Source organism: Physella acuta, unplaced genomic scaffold (genome assembly GCF_028476545.2).
Source record: "Physella acuta isolate Inbredline_101_S28 unplaced genomic scaffold, ASM2847654v3 ptg000562l, whole genome shotgun sequence".
In the NCBI taxonomy this organism is placed as follows: Eukaryota; Metazoa; Mollusca; class Gastropoda; family Physidae; genus Physella; species Physella acuta.
The window spans coordinates 721321-747860 of record NW_026732081.1 but is presented as its reverse complement, the minus strand read 5'-3'; the positions used below and the strand labels follow the sequence as shown (position 1 = coordinate 747860).

Here is a 26540-nt window from a genome sequence, read left to right as displayed (position 1 = left end):
CTGTTTTTGATATTTCGCTAGTTAATATTTGGTAATTTGTTGATATTTAAGAAATGAAAGTTGGTCTTTTATTGATATTTTGTTAGTGATTATTTGGGCATTTATTGATATTATACTGACTTATGTTTGGTCAGTTGTTGATATTTGTTCTTTTGATTTTCCTTAAACTTGAAACTGTTAAAACAACATTGTAAGTCACCACAGGCTAAGCGTGTTAAACATTTTACCAGTGTCATTATGTGACTATGTGACGTATTTTGTCTGAACTCATTTATCCTTGGGTATTGTATCCGGTTATATTTTGTCTCAGGATATTTTTTAATGTCACCCCGGCCCTCTAATCTTGTCTTGTGGAGAGAGCCCGTACCCGGGCCATACGCTTCCCACATGAGACCAGGAAAACCCTCGTTCTCTCTAATCTCTAATGCTGTTGTAACGTCTTTATCCTAGTTTATTGTTGTTGTAACGTCTTTATCCTAGTTTAATGCTGTTGTAACTTCTTTATCCTAGTTTAATGTTGTTGTAACGTCTTTATCCTAGTTTATGTTGTAACGTCTTTATCCTAGTTTCGGTAATGTTGTAGCATCTTTATACAAGTATAATGATGTTCTAACGTCTTTATCCTAGTTTGTGTAATGTTGTTGTAACGTCTTTAGCCTAGTTTGTGTAATGTTGTTGTAACGTCTTTAGCCTAGTTTGTGTAATGTTGTTGTAACGTCTTTATCCTAGTTTGTGTATTGTTGTTGTAACGCCTTTATCCTAGTTAGTGTAATATTGCTGTAACGTCATTAACCTAGTTTCTGTAATGTTGGTGTAACATCTTTATCCTAGTTTGTGTGATGGTGTAACGTCTTTATCCTAGTTTCTTTAATGTTGTTAAAAGCTCTTTATCCTAGCTTGTGTAATGTTGTTATATCGCCTTTATCCTAGTTTCCGTAATGTTGTTGTAACGTCTTTAACCTAGCTTATGTAATGTTGTTGTAACGTCTTTAATCTGGAGTCGGTTCCCCCAACTGGTTAGAAATAACAAAGTTCATGCCGGTGTGGAAGTGTTAAATTATTTAGAATCAACAAGAGAGAGAGAGCGTTCTGTGGACTGCTGGAGTTTGAGAGGTAGTGGTCGTTTGTTTTTGGAAGTGATTACAAGATAGAGATTGATCCGTTGACGGTCATGAGCAGGAGGGAGACTGGTTGTCACTTGATGGTCGGGTTGTGTGTGTGGTTGCAAGTTAAAATATCTTAAAGTTCGGCCAGTGAGGTTGTGTTATATTTCGGTGTTTTTTTGGTAAATGTGTTGTTTCGATATAGATCAATATTTTTATATCTTACTATGAGACGACAGACAACTCTTTGTCTGTTTACATAGCAAGCACTTCTGTAGGGCTCACTTGGTTAAAGTGTATATTTTCTATATATATTTTATATTTTTAAGTACTCTTGCGTGTAGAAAGGGGGGGGGGGGTCGGCGTACAACCGAAGGGATAGTGCCCCTCCCCCCCCCCCCTACCCCGAAGTGTTGTCTGAGAGAAGCTCTGAGATATGCTTAAAAAGTTTTTTTGTCTATCTATCGTCAGGGTGTATGTCTGTCTATCATGTGTGTATCTATCTATCAGGTGTGTACCTGTCTATCAGGTGTGTATCAGTCTATCAAGTATGTATATGTCTATCAGGTGTGTACCTGTCTATCAGGTGTGTATCTATCAGGTGTGTATCTGTCTATCAGTGTGTATTTATCAGGTGTGTATCTGTCTATCAGTGTGTATCTATCAGGTGTGTATCTGTCTATCAGTGTGTATCTGTCTATCAGGTGTGTATCTATCTATCCCCAGGTGTGTATCTATCTATCCCCAGGTGTGTATCTGTCTATCAGGTGTGTATTTGTCTATCAGGTGTGTATCTGTCTATCAGTGTGTATCTATCAGGTGTGTATGTCTATCCCCAGGTGTGTATCTGTCTATCAGGTGTGTATCTGTCTATCAGGTGTGTACGTGTCTAACAGGTGTGTATCTGTCTATCAGGTGTGTATCTATCAAGTGTGTATCTGTCTATCCCCAGGTGTGTATCTGTCTATCCCCAGGTGTGTATCTATCTATCCCCAGGTGTGTATCTATCTATCCCCAGGTGTGTATCTGTCTATCTGGTGTGTATCTGTCTATCAGGTGTGTATCTATCAAGCGTGTATCTGTCTATCCCCAGGTGTGTATCTGTCTATCAGGTGTGTATATGTCTATCCCCAGGTGTGTATCGTGCAGAAGAAGGACAGCAAGAAGATGTTCGCCATGAAGTACATGAACAAGGCGGCCTGTGCCCAGCAGGACGCCATCTCTAACGTCATCAGGGAGGTCGAGATCCTCAAGCAGGTGGAGCACGTCTTTATCGTCAACCTCTGGTACTGCTTCCAGGATGAGGAGGATATGTTTATGGTAGGTGGGGGGTCGTTGGTGGGGGGGGGGGTCGTTGGTGGGGGGGGGTCGTTGGTGGAGCACGTCTTTATCGTCAACCTCTGGTACTGCTTTCAGGATGAGGAGGATATGTTTATGGTAGGTGGGGGTCGTTGGTGGGGGGGGGGGGTGGGGGGGTCGTTGGTGGGGGGTCGTTGGTGGGTAGGGGTCGTTGGTGGAGCACGTCTTTATCGTCAACCTCTGGTACTGCTTCCAGGATGAGGAGGATATGTTTATGGTAGGTGGGGAGGGGGGTCGTTGGTGGGGGGGGGGGGTCGTTGGTGGGGGGGGGGGGTGGGGGGGTCGTTGGTGGGGGGTCGTTGGTGGGTAGGGGTCGTTGGTGGAGCACGTCTTTATCGTCAACCTCTGGTACTGCTTCCAGGATGAGGAGGATATGTTTATGGTAGGTGGGGAGGGGGGTCGTTGGTGGGGGGGGGGGTCGTTGGTGGGGGGGGGGGGTGGGGGGGTCGTTGGTGGGGGGTCGTTGGTGGGTAGGGGTCGTTGGTGGAGCACGTCTTTATCGTCAACCTCTGGTACTGCTTCCAGGATGAGGAGGATATGTTTATGGTAGGTGTGGGGGGTCGTTGGTGGTGGGGGGGGGGGGGGTCGTTGGTGGGGGGGGGGGGGTCGTTGGTGGGGGGGGGTCGTTGGTGGAGCACGTCTTTATAGTCAACCTCTGGTACTGCTTCCAGGATGAGGAGGATATGTTTATGGTAGGCGGGGGTCGTTGGTGGGGGGGGGGGGGGGGTGGGGGGGTCGTTGGTGGGGGGTCGTTGGTGGGTAGGGGTCGTTGGTGGAGCACGTCTTTATCGTCAACCTCTGGTACTGCTTCCAGGATGAGGAGGATATGTTTATGGTAGGTGGGGAGGGGGGTCGTTGGTGGGGGGGGGGGTCGTTGGTGGAGCACGTCTTTATCGTCAACCTCTGGTACTGTTTCCAGGATGAGGAGGATATGTTTATGGTAGGTGTGGGGGGGGGGGGGGTCGTTGGTGGGGGGGGGGTGTGGGTGTGTCGTTGGTGGTGGGGGGTGGGGTCGTTGGTGGGGCACGTCTTTATCGTCAACCTCTGGTACTGCTTCCAGGATGAGGAGGATATGTTTATGGTAGGTGGGGAGGGGGGTCGTTGGTGGGGGGGGGGTCGTTGGTGGGGGGGGTCGTTGGTGGAGCACGTCTTTATAGTCAACCTTTGGTACTGTTTCCAGGATGAGGAGGATATGTTTATGGTAGGTGTGGGGGGGGGGGTCGTTGGTGGGGGGGGGTGTGGGTGTGTCGTTGGTGGTGGTGGGGGGGGGTCGTTGGTGGAGCACGTCTTTATAGTCAACCTCTGGTACTGCTTCCAGGATGAGGAGGATATGTTTATGGTAGGTGGGGGGGTTGTTGGTGTGGGGGGGGGGTCGTTGGTGGGGGGGGGGTCGTTGGTGGTGGTGGTGGGGGGGGGGGTCGTTGGTGGGGGGGGGGGGGGGTCGTTGGTGGTGGTGGTGGGGGGGGGGGTCGTTGGTGGGGGGGGGGGTCGTTGGTGGTGGTGGTGGGGGGGGGGGTCGTTGGTGGGGGGTCGTTGGGGGAGCACGTCTTTATAGTCAACCTCTGGTACTGCTTCCAGAATGAGGAGGATATGTTTATGGTAGGTGGGGGGGTTGTTGGTGGGGGAGGGGATCATAGGTGTGGGGGGTCGTAGGAGGAGCATGTCTTTATAGTCAACCTCTGGTATTGCTTCCAAGATGAGGAGGATATGTTTATGGTAGGTGGGGAGGGGGGTCGTTGGTGGGGGGGGGGGTCGTTGGTGGAGCACGTCTTTATAGTCAACCTCTGGTACTGCTTCCAGGATGAGGAGGATATGTTTATGGTAGGTGGGGGGGTTGTTGGTGTGGGGGGGGGGGGGGTCGTTGGTGGGGGGGGGGGGTCGTTGGTGGAGCACGTCTTTATAGTCAACCTCTGGTACTGCTTCCAGGATGAGGAGGATATGTTTATGGTAGGCGGGGGTCGTTGGTGGGGGGGGGGTCGTTGGTGGTGGTGGTGGGGGGGGTCGTTGGTGGGGGGTCGTTGGGGGAGCACGTCTTTATAGTCAACCTCTGGTACTGCTTCCAGAATGAGGAGGATATGTTTATGGTAGGTGGGGGGGTTGTTGGTGGGGGAGGGGATCATAGGTGTGGGGGGTCGTAGGAGGAGCATGTCTTTATAGTCAACCTCTGGTATTGCTTCCAAGATGAGGATATGTTTATGGTAGTTGGGGGGAGTGTAGGTTTGCGTGTGAGGGGGGTCGTTGGTGACGGGGGGGGGGGGTCTATTGGTGGAGGCTCATAAGTGTATGGTCATTTGTTGGGGGTGTGTGTTCATAGGTGGATGGTCTTTGGGGGGAGGTAGCTTAGGTAGGAGGGTCGAAGGAGTATGGTCATTTGTTGAGGGTCATAGGTGGAAAGTCATAGATATTTTAGTTATTTGTTGGGGGATCATAAGGGAAGTGTCGTGGAGTGAGTTGGCGTAGCTAGGAGTATCGAAGGTGGGTGGGTCACAGTTACTTGTCGTATGTGTGTGTCCATTGAGGGAGGGGTCGTAGGTGGGGTCCTCGTATATGGAGTGTCGATGTTGGATCGAACTGGGGGCGCAGATGGGGGTCGTAGGGGAGAGTCATATTGTCGAGGGTCGTAGGTGAGAGTCATATTGTCGAGGGTCGTAGGTGAGAGTCATATTGTCGAGGGTCGTAGGTGAGAGTCATATTGTCGAGGGTCGTAGGTGAGAGTCATATTGTCGAGGGTCGTAGGTGAGAGTCATATTGTCGAGGGTCGTAGGTGAGAGTCATATTGTCGAGGGTCGTAGGTGAGAGTCATATTGTCGAGGGTTGTAGGTGAGAGTCATATTGTCGAGGGTCGTAGGTGAGAGTCATATTGTCGAGGGTCGTAGGTGAGAGTCATATTGTCGAGGGTCGTAGGTGAGAGTCATATTGTCGAGGGTCGTAGGTGAGAGTCATATTGTCGAGGGTCGTAGGTGAGAGTCATATTGTCGAGGGTCGTAGGTGAGAGTCATATTGTCGAGGGTCGTAGGTGAGAGTCATATTGTCGAGGGTCGTAGGTGAGAGTCATATTGTCGAGGGTCGTAGGTGAGAGTCATATTGTCGAGGGTTGTAGGTGAGAGTCATATTGTCGAGGGTCGTAGGTGAGAGTCATATTGTCGAGGGTCGTAGGTGAGAGTCATATTGTCGAGGGTCGTAGGTGAGAGTCATATTGTCGAGGGTCGTAGGTGAGAGTCATATTGTCGAGGGTCGTAGGTGAGAGTCATATTGTCGAGGGTCGTAGGTGAGAGTCATATTGTCGAGGGTCGTAGGGGAGAGTCATATTGTCGAGGGTCGTAGGTGAGAGTCAGATTGTCGAGGGTTGTAGGTGAGAGTCATATTGTCGAGGGTCGTAGGGGAGAGTCATATTGTCGAGGGTCGTAGGGGAGAGTCATATTGTCGAGGGTCGTAGGTGAGAGTCAGATTGTCGAGGGTTGTAGATGGGTGTCGTAGATGGGAGGTTTCCATCAGAGACGTTTCCTAAACCAAATGTTTCAGTTATAGAAATCTCAGCAACCAGTGCATCTTTTGGTTCACGTTTTAAAAAAAAAACGTCCCATTTGCTACTTGCCCGAAGAAGATTTTGACTAAAATACCTAGATTATACATATAGACCAACGATGCAGGGTATTCGGGGATTGTAAAATCACGTCTTTCCTTTAAAGATTCGATGAATATTTTGTTAGAAACAGTCGTACTAGAGACCTTCGAATATTCCACGGTAACTTCCCCTTGCAGAAGACAGTCACTTGTATAAAAACAACTAAACACAAAGGGCGAACTTGAGCGTCTTTTCAAGCCTTTTTGTGACTAGAAATAAAGATCATTCTAGACTAGCCTAAAACAGACGAAAGTTTCTCCTTAAAAAATCACGCGAGCTGATTGATCGACCTGTTTGATGCCCTCAGTTGCTCATTAAACTAGAAGACAGATAGGGATCGACACAATCTTTCGGTCAAGTATCATTTCCGAGCAGAAGTTGAGCAGACAGCTTTAAAAAGTGCAACGGAAATAAGTTAAAAAAACGAAACTTATTATTTTTTTAAATTAATTAAAATAGTTGTGTCTCTTATAGATTGCCAATGGATGGGTACAGTTATTAAATATAACTAGTGGTGTAAGCCCGTACACACTGAGAACCACTGGGCTAGATCGTTACCATGGAAACCAGTGTTTATGTTTCCATTAATTTTTTCTCTCTCCATTTTGTCAATACATTCCGATCGTTGTTTTCTTTTTATTTAAAATAAAATGAAAAATCGGCTTTAAAATCTTAATCAAAGAAGTTCTTTTTAAAATAGGAGAATCTGAACACTATCTAATGAAATTTGAAGTTGACGAAATGTACATTAATAGGAACAATCTAATTTAGTCTTTCTGTATATTATTTAGTGAACTCTAATCGAAGCAGTTTGTTTATTAGTCCTTGAACTGTTGTATGCCGTACATTGTAGTACAAGCATTTAAGTTTTTTTATTTAACAATTCAATTCCATCTCACTAATTAACCGAAGTTTCCGTTAATATTTAATCAATGAGCTATCTCCCCACACGGTATGTGAGGCAAATAAATGGTTAGATTTGTGGGGGTTAGGCCGTAATCGTTAACATAAACGTAGTAATTAACATATTAATCATTATTACAGGCACATTGAGATTTGGGAATTTAATTAACTAATTGCCTGCATATCATATATAGTTAATTGGGGTGTAGGGGAGGGGTGGGTGTGGGGTAGCGTGTGAGTGAAGGGGGTGGAGTGGTGTAATAGGGAAGGGGGTGGTGGTGGGGGAGGGAAGGGGATGGGGTGCGTTTGCTTGTGAGATAAAACGGAATATGGCGTTTGAGGGAAGGGGTGAGGTGGGTGTGGGGGCGGGGCCTGGAAAGGGAATGGGGGTGGATTAGCGTTTGAGGGAAGGGAAGGGGTGAGGTGGGTGTGGGGGCGGGGCCTGGAAAGGGAATGCGGGTGGATTAGCGTTTGAGGGAATGGAGGTGGGACTGGGTGAAGGAAATGAGGGTGGGAGTCGGGTGTGGAGGAGGAATGGGGGATGAAGCTGGGGACGGGAATGGTGGTGGGATTAGGGTGTGTGAGAGGAAATGGAGGTGTGTGGGGGAAGGGAATGATGGTAGTAGTGTGGTGTGAGGAAGGGCATAGGGGTGTGAGTCTGAGTGGGCATGTTTCTCGCAATGCCGTGATGTCCCTTTGACAAATGCTGCTCATTTCTTGGGTGATTCAAATTATAAATATAAATATTTTTTTTTCCATTTTTAAGAATTAAAATATTTTCTGTCATCGATTTAAAAAAAAATATATAATCCAGATCTTTCGCTTGCGTGTAAAAGCTATTGATCTAGCTTTAGAATCAAAGGTGAAGAAATCATAGCATTGTGTTCGATGATTCTCACCTATTTTACACACAACTTACATGTGTTGATCTATAGGGCTGGTTAAGTTTACTGCAACAGTGAACAGAACTAGATTAAGATATGAACCAACGACACACAATCATGATTTCACTGACGATCCCAATTTATTTACATAATTTAAAACTAAATATACATTTCAGCTCTACAGGAATACATATAATTTCACTTACCATTAAACTATAAACTGTTTCGGCCGTGATATATTTTTTAATGTTATATTGAAACAACATGGCTGCCTAATTAATTAGAAGTCGTTTGCATGCTACTAAAAACGAGTGCAAAAGAATAGGATGTACGTGTTTAAAAATGTAACGTACGTACGATGGTGAATTAATGCAGATTTTTTAATTTTAAGCTGACAGTTAACATACACTTTTTGATTGGCAGATAACCTTATAACAGATAAAAGATGCTCTTTATAAATTGACTGTTAAAAATACATTTTTGAATTATCCGCTTGATGTATAGATATAATGGATACAATGGATATGATGGATACTGTATGTGGTAGTCGAGGCGAGTGTGAATGGATATGTTGTGGATACAGTGATACAACACTAAGCCACACCAGCAGAGAAAATAAACAACGGGAAGTCCCGAAGATAGGGGGGAAATCCCCTCCCTCCTCCATCTTATTTGATCTGTCTGGGAGCCTCACATCGTTTCCGGTTTGCATTATCCTCGTTTCAAACCCCACCGGAAGTGATTTTCAACCTGAGAAGTTGTCGGTCCTTTCATGACGTCCCGAGCGTCAGTTGGGTTTTATGATCGGCTGTCCTTCGTCCCTTGTGGAGAACTGTGGCTTCAGTAGTAAAATATTCATCGTTGTACTCATGGGAAGTCAGCGCTTGACATAATAGTAGTGTACAGAAATCTAGTCGACACTATTAAACTAAAAAAATCTAAAAGTACACGCAACTATCTAAATATCCATATATATATATATATATATATATATATATATATATATATATATATATATATATATATATATAGGACCAGACTGTTCTAACTCTATTTTTGAGCTTTATACACCGTTGAGTTCTGAATCTCCCAAAGCATTATGGTTGAGAAATATGTGGCTACACGTCTTACCATATCACACAACAATTGTATCCCACCAAGTGATGCTGATCACATCTACTCTCTCATATACCGAGATCAATGCAACAGATGAACTCTACTTCATCTGGCCCATGTATCTGGGACACCAACGGAAAAAGATGACGTGTTTGATACAGAAATGTTTAGGGAAACAGAACTTCAAAGGAGATATTTGTAATACACACAGACGCCTACATATTTATATAGGCTCTCTCTCTCTCTATATATAATATGTATAATATGGTCTCTCTCTCTCTCTATATATATATGTATATATATATGCATATATATACATATATATATATATATATATATATATATATATATATATATATATATATATATATATATATATATATATATATATATATATATATATATATATATATACATCCACACATATACATTTTGGTAAGAGAAAACTGCCTAACTCATAATTTTAAAATTTCAAATATAAATGATATCCATTAGCATTTGATATCAATGAAAAAGTTGACCGAACTCTGCCTCCTTGTTTTTCCTACAGTAAAAAGAATCGATGTGGCTACAGTTACAATTGTCATTGATTGATCATATCGTCAATTAGCCCAGGGTTATATCTAGGCCGTAAAACTACACACCCACACACTCTACACACCCTACCCCACTTACCCTAACCCTTAAATAGCCGTGTATTTATCTAACCGAACATGACGTCACACTGTCCACTGGTCTACTAAAAGCGGCCTGTTGCGTGTGATCTAACCCCTTGTTAAGTGCCCCCCTAGGTCCGGCCATTAGGAACTGCACTTAGTGGAAGTCTGGAGGCCGAGCTTAGAACCTTTCATTATCTGGCACGAGAGGGCGCTTATTGCCCCCCCCCCCCCCCCCTTGCGTGTACCCCAGTTAGCCAGACAAATTGTAAATGAGGGTTAATTGGCCACCCTGGGTCTACAGGAATTTAGGGTTAAAAGTATGTTTTGTTTTGGTAAGTACTAGACAACCCCACCTAATCTTAGTTTAAACTCGGTGTCTGGAGCATTGGTTCATGACCTGATGCCGTAGCTCATGACCTGATGCCGTAGCTCATGACCTGATGCCGTAGCTCATGACCTGATGCCGTAGCTCATGACCTGATGCCGTAGCTCATGACCTGATGCCGTAGCTCATGACCTGATGCCGTAGCTCATGACCTGATGCCGTAGCTCATGACCTGATGCCGTAGCTCATGACCTGGTGCCGTAGCTCATGACCTGGTGCCGTAGCTCATGACCTGGTGCCGTAGCTCATGACCTGGTGCCGTAGCTCATGACCTGGTGCCGTAGCTCATGACCTGGTGCCGTAGCTCATGACCTGGTGCCGTAGCTCATGACCTGTAGCAAAACAGGAAGACTTAGAGCATTAGTTCATGCATTAGTGCACTAGTTCATGACTTAAAGCACTAGTTCAACAACTTCCGGCAACACAAATCAACTGACCAGTACTGACATCCTCACATCACCAAATGGCCAACTCACCAAATGGCCAACTCACCAAATGGCCAACTCACTAAATGGCCAACTCACCAGATGGCCAACTCACCAGATGGCCAACTCACCAAAAGGCCAACTCACCAAATGGCCAACTCACCAACTCACCAAATGGCCAACCCACCAAATGGCCAACTCACCAAAAGGCCAACTCATCAAATGGCCAACTCACCAACTCACCAAATGGCCAACCCACCAAATGGCCAACTCACCAAATCGCCAACTCATCAAATGGCCAACTCACCAAATCGCCAATTCATCAAATGGCCAACTCACCAAAAGGCCAACTCACCAGATGGCCAACTCACCAGATGGCCAACTCACCAGATGGCCAACTCACCGACTGATATCTAGCAGACTTTCATTTACTTATCACAAACAACCGTTTAACTAACCAGCCGCTAACATGCTTCTAAAGCCACTTATCCTAACACAACACAACCAACTCATAAATCACACAACTGACCATCTATTCTCCACTAACCCTCAGTATCTTATCCCCAATTGTCTACCAATATTCCACTCTTCCAGATTTTATTAATACACAAAGACCATTTAGCCTTCAATCCATCTTTATCTTATCACCAAATGTCTAACCAATATTCCACTCTTCCAACTTTTATTAATACACAAAGACCATCTAGCCTTCAATCCATCTTTATCTTATCACCAAATGTCTAACCAATATACCACTCTTCCAACTTTTATTAATACACAAAGACCATCTAGCCTTCAATCCATCTTTATCTTATCACCAAATGTCTACCAATATTCCACTCTTCCAACTTTTATTAATACACAAAGACCATCTAGCCTTCAATCCATCTTTATCTTATCACCAAATGTCTACCAATATTCCACTCTTCCAGCACTTAATAAGAAAACTCCTTTAGTCCTGCCTCCACATAACCCAACCGCCTATAATTCTGCACTAACAACCACTGATCAATAATCTTAGATATGTACTTAATTAAAAGAACGTATTCCAGTGTAATATTGATACTATTATCGATATTTATACTAAACGGAGATTTATTTGCGCACGTATTAAATATTAATGACATAGAATTACGCAAGCAGAAATCGATGAAAAGAACTGCAGTAGCAGATGGGCGTTATCACTAGTATAGACTAGAGTAAATCATTGCTGGGTAGATCTAAATATAGAAACAACTCACCACGTGACCAAGATAAACACGTTTTCATTGGTCGATATTTTTTATAGCCGTTTTATGCTTACAGTTATCTCGGAGAGAACGTTCAATGCGGTTAGACGTACATAAAGATCGATTGTTGGTGAAAATATAGCGAGTATTTGTTTTGATAATTGAGTATTCTTATAAAAAGAAAAAGACAATGTCTTGTACGACATAATTATAAAACATCAGCAGTCAAAACTACTGAGACTTCTTGAAATCTTGCCCACCTGAGTTTACTTTTTGTGTGTAAACTGACCTATCACATAAGTATCCCGGTAGTGGGGATTGTCACGTGTTGACATGGTCACGTGGTTTGGCACAAAGAGGTAGACCCCCCCCCCCCCCCCCTTATTTACTAAGGTCAAAACGGTTACAGCCATTTTGAACACATTCAATAACCCACTGAGGAGAATAAATTTAAAAAAATATTTTTACTCTCTTAAAAAACAATCTGTATTAGTTATTGCACAATTACACGTCGTCACAAAAGTATGAAATAAAACCTGCATGAGCCATAGAACTGGTTGGTGACATACTTATCAGCCCTATTCCCCCTTGGTATGATTGTTCTCTAACCTAGAGCCGCCATCTTGTTGTAGGTGGTTGACCTGTTGCTGGGCGGTGACCTACTTACCAGCCCTATTCCCCCTTGGTATGATTGTTCTCTAACCTAGAGCCGCCATCTTGTTGCAGGTCGTTGACCTGTTGCTGGGCGGTGACCTTCGCTACCACATGCAGGAGGACCTGAACTTTACAGAGCAGCACGTGCGTCTTTACCTGGCCGAGCTGGCTCTAGCACTGGACTACCTGAGGAGTCAGTTTATAGTGCACAGGTGAGTAGTCAATTTATAGTGCACATGTGAGTAGAGTCTATTTATAGTGTACAGGTGAGTAGAGTCTATAGTGCACAGGTGAGTAGTCTATTTATAGTGCACAGGTGAGTTGAGTCTATTTATAGTGCACAGGTGAGTAGAGTCTATTTATAGTGCACAGGTGAGTAGTCTATTTATAGTGCACATGTGAGTATATTTATAGTGCACAGATGAGTAGTCTATTTATAGTGCACATGTGAGTAGGGTTTATTTATAGTGCACATGTGAGTAAAATCTATTTATTGTGTACATGTGAGTAGAGTCTATTTATAGTGCAAACGTGAGTAGAGTCAATTTATAGTGCACAAATAAGTTGAGCCTATTTAGAGCGTACAGGTGAGTAGAGGGGTCACTTTAATGTGCACAGGTGAGTAGAGTCCATTGTAGCTTGGAATTTATGGGAGTAGATCAGTATCAGTACATTCCTACATTCTTTGTTGGTACATTCCTACATACTTTGTTGGTACATTCCTACATACTTTGTTGGTAATTCCTATACACCTTACTCACAGTACAGTCCTAGATACCTTATTCACGGTACAGTCCTACGTACTATTTTCATGTACAATCATACATAAGAAGTTGACTTTAACTACATACTACATATTTATTCAATGATCATATCATAGATATAATCTAGTACCACCGTCCTTTAAATGCATTAGTGACATTCTGAAAGAACCCGCTGTAGAAAAATACGAGTTAAAATTTTAAAGCGAACGATTTTTCTCCCAAGAGAAGACGAAAGAGCCAATCTACAAAAAACAATAATAGAAAAATTAATCATATTTCACGTGCATTGATTCCAGGCCTTGACACGCTGACCTTCTGTCTGACCTGACCCGACCTCTAATCTATTCACTGCAGGGTTGCTGTCTCACGTGCGATGAGCGGGGGTGGGGCTGAGGGGGGGGGGGGGTTGTTTAATATTGCAAAACCTATTTTGTTCGAACTGTTTTGTGGGGAATGTTTTCACAAGATGAGAGCTAATATGTCGGCTCTAAGGGAGTCGATGTAATGGAGACGTGCTTGGATATCATGCTTTATATATATATATATATATATATATATATATATATATATATATATATATATATATATATATATATATATATATATATATATATATATATATATATATATATATATATATATACATATATATATATATATATATATATATATATATATACATATATATATATGTATATATGTATATATATATATATGTATATATGTATATATGTATATATATATATATATATATATATATATATATATATATATATATATATATATATATATATATATATATATATATATATATATATATATATGAATACACATATAATTGGCCTTAGAGTGTGCCCTGAGAGTGCCATTAGTAGGCCTACTATACTTTGCTAGAACTTAAGCATGTTTTTGTGACAGATCTCTCGCCATGAGCTATTTGCGTTGCTCTTTTCCCAAGTAAGTTTCATCTCTTCTCCCCCACCCCCCTCCACACACACCTCCTTAATGCTATTTTAAAACGACAGTGTAAACGTAAGAGGAAATTTTATATTACGTTATTGTCGATTTTTAATTAGCTTATAAAAAAAACTGACAGAAGAGTCTATTTAAGTAAAATCGATAGATGGATTATAATATTTTAATTTCGATCGAAAAAACTAATTAGTCTAATTTAAATCTAGCATATCCATTAAAATAATTACAACGTTTATGCTTCACAAATGCCATTTAATTTTTCAAGCGTTATTTTACTATTTATTTAAAAGTCATTTAGCCATTTCATTAAATGTCATTTAACCATTTCATTAAATGTCATTTAACCATTCCATTAAATGTCATTTAACCATTCTATTAAATGTCATTTAACCATTCCATTAAATGTCATTTAACCATTCCAATCAATGCCGTGTAACCATTACCACCAATGTCTTCTTACAAGTCGCCCAATTACCGTCTCTATTAATTTACCCTGTCACCCACACCCACATTTACACCCACCTTCACTCTCACATCCACACCAACCCGCACACCCACCGTCACATCTACACCCACCTTAAAATCTACACCTACCCTCACACCTACACCCACCCCCACATCTACACCCACCCCCACATCTACACCCACCCCACTTCTACACCCACCCCCACATCTACACCCACCCCCACATCTACACCCACCCCCACATCTACACCCACCCCACTTCTACACCCACCCCCACATCTACACCCACCCTCACATCTACACCCACCCCACATCTACACCCACCCCCACATCTACACCCACCCCCACATCTACACCCACCCTCACATCGACACCCACCCCCACATCTACACCCACCCCACTTCTACACCCACCCCCACATCTACACCCACCCCCACATCTACACCCACCCCCACATCTACACCCACCTCACATCTACACCCACCCTCACACCTGCACCAACCCTCACATCTACACCCACCCCCACATCTACACCCACCCTCACATCTACACCCACCCTCACATCTACACCCACCCCACATCTACACCCACCCCCACATCTACACCCACCCTCACATCTACACCCACCCCACATCTACACCCACCCCCACATCTACACCCACCCCACATCTACACCCACCCTCACATCTACACCCACCCTCACATCTACACCCACCCTCACATCTACACCCACCCTCACATCTACACCCACCCTCACATCTACACCCACCCTCACACCTGCACCAACCCTCACATCTACACCCACCCCCACATCTACACCCACCCTCACATCTACACCCACCCTCACATCTACACCCACCCTCACATCTACACCCAACCTCACATCTACACACAAACTCACATCTACACCCACCCTCACATCTACACCCAACCTCACATCTACACCAACCCTCACATCTACACCCACCCTCACATCTACACCCACCCTCACATCTACACCCACCCTCACATCTACACCCACCCTCACATCTACACCCAACCTCACATTTACAATCACCCTCACATCTACACCCACCCTCACATCTACACCCACCCTCACATCTACACCCACCCTCACGCCCACCCTCATACCTACCCTCACACCCACTCAAACCATCACACACGCCTCACACTCTCCCTCACACCCTCCCTCACACCCTATCAACAAATAGTTCCATTCCTCTCCTGCAACTCAATTTCGCCCCACCCCACACATCCCCCCACCCCCTACTGGGAGATTTAATAACTCTTTTGATCACTTGTCTGAGGCGCTCGTCTGCCCGCTGACAGCCAACATGCTCTCAGCACGTGACCGTGTTTTGATGTCAGCCACAAGTGTCACGACATGTCAAAGGACTGTTGTCATGACATGTCAAATGACTGTTGTCATGACACGTCAGCTAGGCACCTTCACACGAACACCCACCTAGCGTCTGTCACCACACACTAAACCGACACTCATCAAGAATTCACCTTCCATCCTGCATGAACTAGACTGCACTAACTAAACACACCCAAACACAACACAACACGACCAAACACAACACGACCAAACACAACACGACCAAACACAACACGACCAAAAACAACACGACCAAACACAACACGACCAAACACAACACGACCAAACACAACACGACCAAACACAACACAACACGACACCAAACACAACACGACACAACACAACACAACACAACACAACAAACACAACACGACACGACACGACCAAACACAACACAACAGGACACCAAACACAACACGACCAAACACAACACGACCAAACACAACACAACACGACACCAAACACAACACGACCAAACACAACACGACCAAACACAACACGACCAAACACAACACGACCAAACACAACACAACACAAGTCCAGAACTGAACGAACACCGAAGAACAGTTACTCACGATTGTGACCTAGATTTCTAAAACAACCTGTCGATGATTTCAAGGGCAGATCAATCTAAAAGATTCAAGTTTATATTTTGGTTTCGATTTTCTCGCTGTCGTTCACGTAATGCCCGTGAGATCGCGATTTGAAGTCTTGTCTTAGTGTAGGTCTACAATCTTACAGCACAGCTAGAAATCTCGTTAAGACAGTGGACTGCTGACCAGGCTATTTATAGAAAGAAGTACAGTACATCTGGAATTAGTCGTATTGTATCAGGGGTCGGTATTTAGGCGAGTCTTGGAAGAATTGGCACCGCGATTTGTACGGGTCGCCTGTACTGGCTGGACCTAGCAGTTACTTGAAGCAACATCTCGTTAGCTGGCGTAGAGTTTAGTGTCGCGCTGGGTCTAATTACGCCAGGTCACGTGGTTCCCGTAGGAGTTAAATTAGCTTCCAAGTGGCAGAGTACTGGGCTGTGGGGGGGGGGGGGGAGGGGGTAGTTTTAGTTTGAGATCTTTACAAAGAGTGTGTGCAACTAGGAACAAAACTTTACCGGGGCAATAGTTGTTAGTAGCAAATATTTGCAGGAGTTTGAGTTGCAAATCTTGAAACCCGTTTTAGACATTGCACATTTTTAAAAATCTGATGTGAATTGTGTAAAAATAAACGTATAGGCCTACATACACACAAACATGTTTAGCCAGTGATTATATATATATATATATATATATATATATATATATATCTATATATATAAAGCAAAGTGGTCAGGTGCCCGATAGGGCACTTCCCGGCGCCGCAGGCGCGTCAAATTTGGCACAGTGGTGCCTTGGGGCCATAGAACATGAGGGCCGGTGACGGTTTGCCGAAAAGTCTACGGAGAGGGGGTCAAAACTGACCTCGACTGACCGGCGCCTTATATGGGCTATATTACGAAAAAAAATTTCCTCCGACGACCCCCCTTGAAATTTTGTGAGGTGGTAGGAGAACGCCTTGGGGTGTCCCAAAAAACTCGCCATGTCCGGGAAAATTCGTTAAATGGGTCAAAACTGACCAGTCGTATTTCCCTATATAATCTTTGTATTTTATGGGAAAAACAGAGGGTGATTTCAAAACGGATTTTAGGGCACTTACCGTCTTTACATCTGGCTAATTTTTTGCATGCTCTTAGGTAAATGGCTTGACCTTTAGGCAAAACTGTCGGTTTCACTCAAAGCCCTCGACGAGGGCTAAAAAGTGACTGCGAGTGAAATTCTCTTTATATGAGCTCTATTACGAAAAAAAATTTCCTCCGACGACCCCCCTTGAAATTTTGTGAGGTGGTAGGAGAACGCCTTGGGGTGTCCCAAAAAACTCGCCATGTCCGGGAAAATTCGTTAAGTGGGTCAAAACTGACCAGTCGTATTTCCCCATATAATCTTTGTATTTTATGGGAAAAACAGAGGGTGATTTCAAAACGGATTTTAGGGCACTTACCGTCTTTACATCTGGCTAATTTTTTGCATGCTCTTAGGTAAATGGCTTGACCTTTAGGCAAAACTGTCGGTTTCACTCAAAGCCCTCGACGAGGGCTAAAAAGTGACCGCGAGTGAAATTCTCTTTATATGAGCTCTATTACGAAAAAAAATTTCCTCCGACGACCCCCTTGAAATTTTGTGAGGTGGTAGGAGAACGCCTTGGGGTGTCCCAAAAAACTCGCCAAGTCCGGGAAAATTCGTTAAATGGGTCAAAACTGACCAGTCGTATTTCCCTATATAATCTTTGTATTTTATGGGAAAAACAGAGGGTGATTTCAAAACGGATTTTAGGGCACTTACCGTCTTTACATCTGGCTAATTTTTTGCATGCTCTTAGGTAAATGGCTTGACCTTTAGGCAAAGCTGTCGGTTTTACTCAAAGCCCTCGACGAGGGCTAAAAATTGACCGCGAGTGAAATTCTCTTTATATGAGCTCTATTACGAAAAAAAATTTCCTCCGACGACCCCCCTTGAAATTTTGTGAGGTGGTAGGAGAACGCCTTGGGGTGTCCCAAAAAACTCGCCATGTCCGGGAAAATTCGTTAAGTGGGTCAAAACTGACCAGTCGTATTTCCCCATATAATCTTTGTATTTTATGGGAAAAACAGAGGGTGATTTCAAAACGGATTTTAGGGCACTTACCGTCTTTACATCTGGCTAATTTTTTGCATGCTCTTAGGTAAATGGCTTGACCTTTAGGCAAAACTGTCGGTTTCACTCAAAGCCCTCGACGAGGGCTAAAAAGTGACCGCGAGTGAAATTCTCTTTATATGAGCTCTATTACGAAAAAAAATTTCCTCCGACGACCCCCCTTGAAATTTTGTGAGGTGGTAGGAGAACGCCTTGGGGTGTCCCAAAAAACTCGCCATGTCCGGGAAAATTCGTTAAATGGGTCAAAACTGACCAGTCGTATTTCCCTATATAATCTTTGTATTTTATGGGAAAAGCAGAGGGTTATTTCAAAACGGATTTTAGGGCACTTACCGTCTTTACATCTGGCTAATTTTTTGCATGCTCTTAGGTAAATGGCTTGACCTTTAGGCAAAACTGTCGGTTTCACTCAAAGCCCTCGACGAGGGCTAAAAAGTGACCGCGAGTGAAATTCTCTTTATATGAGCTCTATTACGAAAAAAAATTTCCTCCGACGACCCCCCTTGAAATTTTGTGAGGTGGTAAGAGAACACCTTGGGGTGTCCCAAAAAACTCGCCATGTCCCGGAAAATTCGTTAAATGGGTCAAAACTGACCAGTCGTATTTCCTTATATAATCTTTGTATTTTATGGGAAAAACAGAGGGTGATTTCAAAACGGATTTTAGGGCACTTACCGTCTTTACATCTGGCTAATTTTGTGCATGCTCTTAGGTAAATGGCTTGACCTTTAGGGAAAACTGTCGGTTTCACTCAAAGCCCTCGACGAGGGCTAAAAATTGACCGCGAGTGAAATTCTCATTATACGAGATTTGATCATTTGGTCTATGAACAGGGGAAGTAACTTTTTAATGTAATAATTTTAAAAAATTTTGTATTCTCTTTTCAAGAAAAAACAAAAATCATAGAGTATAGCATTGATTTAAATAAATATTTTGTTATAAATTAAGTTTTGCATTGTACTGAAATTGTAAAATTTAATTGCGAAAGTAATTTATTATAATATTTTTATTGATACTATTGAGAAACACCTTGCAGTTCTTATAACCGTGCGAGTAATATGTTTGCGAATATTCCATCAATAGCTGTGTGTCGTTAGATTACTCCACTGTATAAATTTAGGCCCTAAGCATTTAAGATAGCAGCCAATCACCTATTAATTAATTATTCAATTCCTCATTTTTTTTTTTTTGAAAACCTAAGCGAAGCTAGGCAGTATGCCTAGTATATATATATATATATATATATATATATATATATATATATATATATATATATATATATATATGTATATCCCTACTTATATGCACATCATGACCACCTCCTGCTATTCCCACCTAGCCAATCTATCTACGCCCACCCACACATTTCAATTTACCTCCATGACGTTCCCCCATTTACGCAACGATTTCCCCCTGTTTCCCCTACATCAATAATCCCCCCCCCCCTCCCCCATACACACAAGTGCCACTGCTAGATCGCGATTTCTTCCACCAGCAATCTTCAAATTGTTCGGTCACGAACTCTCCTCCTCAAATATCCCCGGGTAGAGGGTGGGGTGGGGGGGGGGGGCATGTCTCATTTACTGTCACTGCTTGTAGTTAAGGAAGGAACTCATATTTACAACAAATCCACGCTTGGTTTGAGATGTCTGTTATAGAACCCAGTGGAGCGTACAATCACAATTCTGACCTAAGGAAGGCGACAGACATAGCTTACGTACATGACATATAGCTTGTAATGTAAAGATGGCATTGGTCAAACAAGAAAGTTCGCTGTCCTAAATTGTAAGGGAAACCTCTCCATTGCTTTGATAGGTAGAACTTATACTTCAGAATCAGATAGACTATACATAATTTCTATCTTTCTATATTCTTTTATAACTTATATAACACACACACACACACACACACACACACACACACACACACACATATATATATATATATATATATATATATATATATATATATATATATATATATATATATATATATATATATATATGTGTGTGTATGTTGGCTGTATATACACCACGTTTACTATAATGTTAATCATTCAACCTATGAACAAGTAGTCTATAAAAATGTTAGGGAATATTAATTATGTTATTGGCGCTATAAATGACTTGACGCCTCCATTTTTATAAGTACAGATTAAAAAAAACAAGTACATAGAGAATACCAGTTTCAAAGACCCCCCACCTCCCATTTTTGTGCACAGATAAATATTTTAAAATGCGAGTTGCGTCCCCTGCTGATCTGCATCGCTAGAGAATAAATAGGAGCTCTGGAGAAATGACAGTCGAGGGCCAATTTTGACTCGCTCCAACAGAATTGCATTTTTCTGCTAGCAATCGCGTATGCAATAACGTATATTACATCTACATTTCTTGGTGTTAAACCACAACCGTAAGCAGAGTTTCTTTCAGGCAACCCTTCGAGCGGAGCCCCCCCCCCCCCAATCCTCCGAATGTTATACAATTTGTATAGAAAATATATCCTTTTATCAGTGTCCGCCTCCCCTCCCCCGAAAATTTCAAGCGCCAAACCCCCGAGAAAAAAGTCTGAAAGAAACTCTGAACTTAACCACTTTCAGCGCGGTAAGATACGAGTGCCCCGACGTACGAGATTTTTAAGATACGAGCTGTAGAACGAGCTAAGATTTGCTTAGAAATACGAGCGCTATTTGTGATACAAGTAACCGGATTAGCGGGATTACACAGTTCGTGGAAGAGAAACAACCCGAAAAAATTGCAACTGATTGTGCATTGGTGCTACTTAAAGACACTTACCTAACTTACCTAACTCCGAAACATTTTAAAACAGAGGAAAACAAACCTCCTTGTACGACCTGAGTGGAGAAGTGGGGAAAGTTAGGAGAGCGTGACGAAAATGAAGCGAAAATAACAAATCATTACCAGTAACATTTAGGTTCAATTATGCTCATTTAAGTAAAGTGCTCTTAAGTTTATGGATAAAAAGCTGCGTTAAGAGTGTAACGGGAAAGTGAATTTAAAGGAACCGAAAGAGCTTAGCGTTAACGCAGTAAGTGAACCTCCTCCGCCCATCTCCCCCACACTAAGCTGGGCCTACACCTCCACCAGCAACATCCTTAAGCTCAAGTCGGCAGATTTTCAAGGTAAAACACTTTATAAAACTCGTTATCTTTGCATTATCCCACATTTTTTATGTATAAATAAACTTTTTACTGGAAAAAAGATCCGTATAAAAATACTAGGGCAATTAGACTCGTATCTCGAGGTACCACTATATATATATATATATATATATATATATATATATATATATATATATATATATATATATATATATATATATATATATATATATATAAATATATATATATATATATATATATATATATATATATATATTTCGAAAAAAATTATTTTCGTGTGTAGAAAACAATTTCGCAGATCTCATGACAACGAAAAACGAGACTATTAAAACATATTACCACAATACCCTTGTACTTGTAGTATTACGCCACCACTGTGGCCAGACAAAAAATACCACGAAACTCCCCCCCCCCTCCCAACGCGATTGTTACGTCAATAAAATACCAATGTAAACAAAACTCGCAATAACAAGCCAGAAGAAAATATTAACCATATTGATTTTGGTAACGGAGGGGTATCGATTATCCCCCTCTATGAAAGGACAATAAGGATTAAAAGACATGGGGGGAGGGGGGATATTTCAACTGGCAGTGACGGACACGAGAAGAGAAAAACATACACGGAAATGATGTCTTACCGGCAAAGCCGGACAAATGGGTGCCGGCCTAATGTGGCGCTTCAGCATAACAATCAACCTAGTCCGGCTTCATACGGACAAAACATTTCTCTAAAGCTGCAAACATCCTTTGTTAGTCCGGTGTTTGTGACTGATTAAACCAGATTAATGAATGATTAAACTAAAGTAGCACGTTTATTAAACTAGATTGGAGGATTATTAAAATGAAATGAAATTATTGAACTAAAGTGGAAAGGTTTTTGAACTTAAGTAAACAAACTGATTGAATTATACTGGACAGATTATTCAACGGAACTTGGCAGTTTATTGAATTAAGTTAACTTTATCTCTTTTGCATTCTACCCAGACACCAGCGCCCTCTATTACCCAGACACCAGCGCCCTCTATTACCCAGACACCAGCGCCCTCTATTACCCAGACACCAGCGCCCTCTATTCTATTACCCAGACACCAGCGCCCTCTATTACCCAGACACCAGCGCCCTCTATTACCCAGACACCAGCGCCCTCTATTCTATTACCCAGACACCAGCGCCCTCTATTCTATTACCCAGACACCAGCGCCCTCTATTCTATTACCCAGACACCAGCGCCCCCTATTCTATTACCCAGACACCAGCGCCCTCTGACTATTCTATTACCCAGACACCAGCGCCCTCTGACTATTCTATTACCCAGACACCAGCGCCCTCTATTCTATTACCCAGACACCAGCGCCCTCTGACTATTCTATTACCCAGACACCAGCGCCCTCTATTCTATTACCCAGACACCAGCGCCCTCTGACTATTCTATTACCCAGACACCAGCGCCCTCTGACTATTCTATTACCCAGACACCAGCGCCCTCTATTCTATTACCCAGACACCAGCGCCCTCTATTCTATTACCCAGACACCAGCGCCCTCTGACTATTCTATTACCCAGACACCAGCGCCCTCTGACTATTCTATTACCCAGACACCAGCGCCCTCTGACTATTCTATTACCCAGACACCAGCGCCCTCTGACTATTCTATTACCCAGACACCAGCGCCCTCTATTCTATTACCCAGACACCAGCGCCCTCTGACTATTCTATTACCCAGACACCAGCGCCCTCTAATTTTTTATTACCCAGACACCAGCGCCCTCTGACTACCTATTACCCAGACACCAGCGCCCTCTGACTATTCTATTACCCAGACACCAGCGCCCTCTGACTATTCTATTACCCAGACACCAGCGCCCTCTGACTATTCTATTACCCAGACACCAGCGCCCTCTGACTATTCTATTACCCAGACACCAGCGCCCTCTGACTATTCTATTACCCAGACACCAGCGCCCTCTAATTTTTTATTACCCAGACACCAGCGCCCTCTGACTATTCTATTACCCAGACACCAGCGCCCTCTAATTTTTTATTACCCAGACACCAGCGCCCTCTGACTATTCTATTACCCAGACACCAGCGCCCTCTAATTTTTTATTACCCAGACACCAGCGCCCTCTGACTATTCTATTACCCAGACACCAGCGCCCTCTGACTATTCTATTACCCAGACACCAGCGCCCTCTGACTATTCTATTACCCAGACACCAGCGCCCTCTGACTATTCTATTACCCAGACACCAGCGCCCTCTGACTATTCTATTACCCAGACACCAGCGCCCTCTAATTTTTTATTACCCAGACACCAGCGCCCTCTGACTATTCTACTACCCAGACACCAGCGCCCTCTATTCTATTACCCAGACACCAGCGCCCTCTGACTATTCTATTACCCAGACACCAGCGCCCTCTGACTATTCTATTACCCAGACACCAGCGCCCTCTAATTTTTTATTACCCAGACACCAGCGCCCTCTAATTTTTTATTACCCAGACACCAGCGCCCTCTGACTATTCTACTACCCAGACACCAGCGCCCTCTATTCTATTACCCAGACACCAGCGCCCTCTGACTATTCTATTACCCAGACACCAGCGCCCTCTGACTATTCTATTACCCAGACACCAGCGCCCTCTAATTTTTTATTACCCAGACACCAGCGCCCTCTAATTTTTTATTACCCAGACACCAGCGCCCTCTATTCTATTACCCAGACACCAGCGCCCTCTATTCTATTACCCAGACACCAGCGCCCTCTATTACCCAGACACCAGCGCCCTCTGACTATTCTATTACCCAGACACCAGCGCCCTCTGACTATTCTATTACCCAGACACCAGCGCCCTCTGACTATTCTATTACCCAGACACCAGCGCCCTCTGACTATTCTATTACCCAGACACCAGCGCCCTCTATTCTATTACCCAGACACCAGCGCCCTCTGACTATTCTATTACCCAGACACCAGCGCCCTCTATTCTATTACCCAGACACCAGCGCCCTCTATTCTATTACCCAGACACCAGCGCCCTCTATTCTATTACCCAGACACCAGCGCCCTCTATTCTATTACCCAGACACCAGCGCCCTCTATTCTATTACCCAGACACCAGCGCCCTCTGACTATTCTATTACCCAGACACCAGCGCCCTCTATTCTATTACCCAGACACCAGCGCCCTCTATTCTATTACCCAGACACCAGCGCCCTCTATTCTATTACCCAGACACCAGCGCCCTCTATTCTATTACCCAGACACCAGCGCCCTCTATTCTATTACCCAGACACCAGCGCCCTCTGACTATTCTATTACCCAGACACCAGCGCCCTCTATTCTATTACCCAGACACCAGCGCCCTCTGACTATTCTATTACCCAGACACCAGCGCCCTCTATTCTACTACCCAGACACCAGCGCCCTCTGGCTAATCAGCGAGGTTCCCTACTCAGAGCACGATCTGCCAACAAGAGGAACACAGGACCCCCCAAACATCAGACGTGGGCCACGGAGCCAACAAACATTAGTGGTGACCGCTCCTTTGACGTAACAACAATGCTAGAATTGTCTCTTCCTGTTTAGTAGTCCTGACCCTTGGGCAAGCATTCGCGTCTTCAAGCCCCCCCCCCCCCCCCCCCCGACTTCCATTCGTGTCTTAGATACCCCTCCCCTTCTGGCAGCAATGTGTGTCTTGTAGTCGTCCACCTTCCACACCCCTTCACCCCCACTCCTACCCCCCATCTCCACCATCACTCCCTACCCCACCCATACTATCACCCCCCCCCCCCTCCCCCCACCTCCGCGTTACATGAGAGCCAAGGGTATTTCAAAATCGGCGAGACAGAAAATCAAGAGGTCAAATGACACGACGGTAAAGATGACCTGGAAGTGACGTCACCGATCTCAGTCCGACTTGAGCCGATCTTCTCGTCTGCCACCGGCTTGTACATTCTCCCTGGCGGCTTCACTAAAATACCGGAACTCGGTAACACGGGCATTAAGAAAAGAATCAAATAATGAGTTCTGGGTGCCAGCCGTCCATCCCCCACCCTCCTCCTCGCGTGTTTTAGGGTGGAATAATTAAGATGAAATTACAGATTAGGATTATGGGTTATCTTCTCCTGTTGTTAGGGGTAGTTGCAGGGCGCGATGACATGATGAGTTTAGATTTCCAATGGGTTTAAGATTTCCAATGGGTACGGGGGTCACTTTACATCACAGTGGAGTCACGTCACAACACTGCGTCACGGTGCAATGGTAACGTTACTACCTGGTGTGACATCGTCAGTATTTCGTGTGACAACGTCACTATTTCATGTGACAACGTCACTATTTCATGTGACAACGTCACTATTTCGTGTGACAAAATCACTATCTTGTTTGACAACGTCACCATCTGTTGTGACAAAGTCATTGTCTCTGTTCTTTGTGACGATACTCTCCCGGTGACCCTAGTAAAGACACAGGGTAAACGTAAATATTTCAATAGAAACCGTACAACCTCATCTCCCACGATGGGAAGATGTGGACGGTGCTGCTCACAATTCTGGGGTTATGTAGGACTTGTCATTAAATGAAGAATCCATACGTTAATGCTTATATTTTGTTATCTATATTACACACATGGGATTGTTTTGAGTTTGGTTTTACGATGTTTGAAAATCTGATTATTACCTATATAAACATCAAACGGTAGCGGGGTGGAGTGGGGAAGGGGCTTTTCTCATAGGAGGTTTGTC

General features: G+C 43.6%; 1 protein-coding gene across 2 annotated transcripts in view; it reads left to right on the top strand.

Annotated features, from left to right (window-relative positions):
- The window catches only part of LOC131946494 (serine/threonine-protein kinase 32A), an 84544-nt gene that overhangs the window by 47022 nt on the left and 10982 nt on the right, over positions 1 to 26540 (top strand). For both annotated transcript variants that reach the window (XM_059307297.1, XM_059307296.1), the window contains exons 4-5: positions 2238 to 2423; positions 12415 to 12554. In XM_059307297.1, coding sequence (XP_059163280.1) covers positions 2238 to 2423; positions 12415 to 12554 — 326 coding nt within the window. The remainder of the gene's footprint in view (positions 1 to 2237; positions 2424 to 12414; positions 12555 to 26540) is intronic.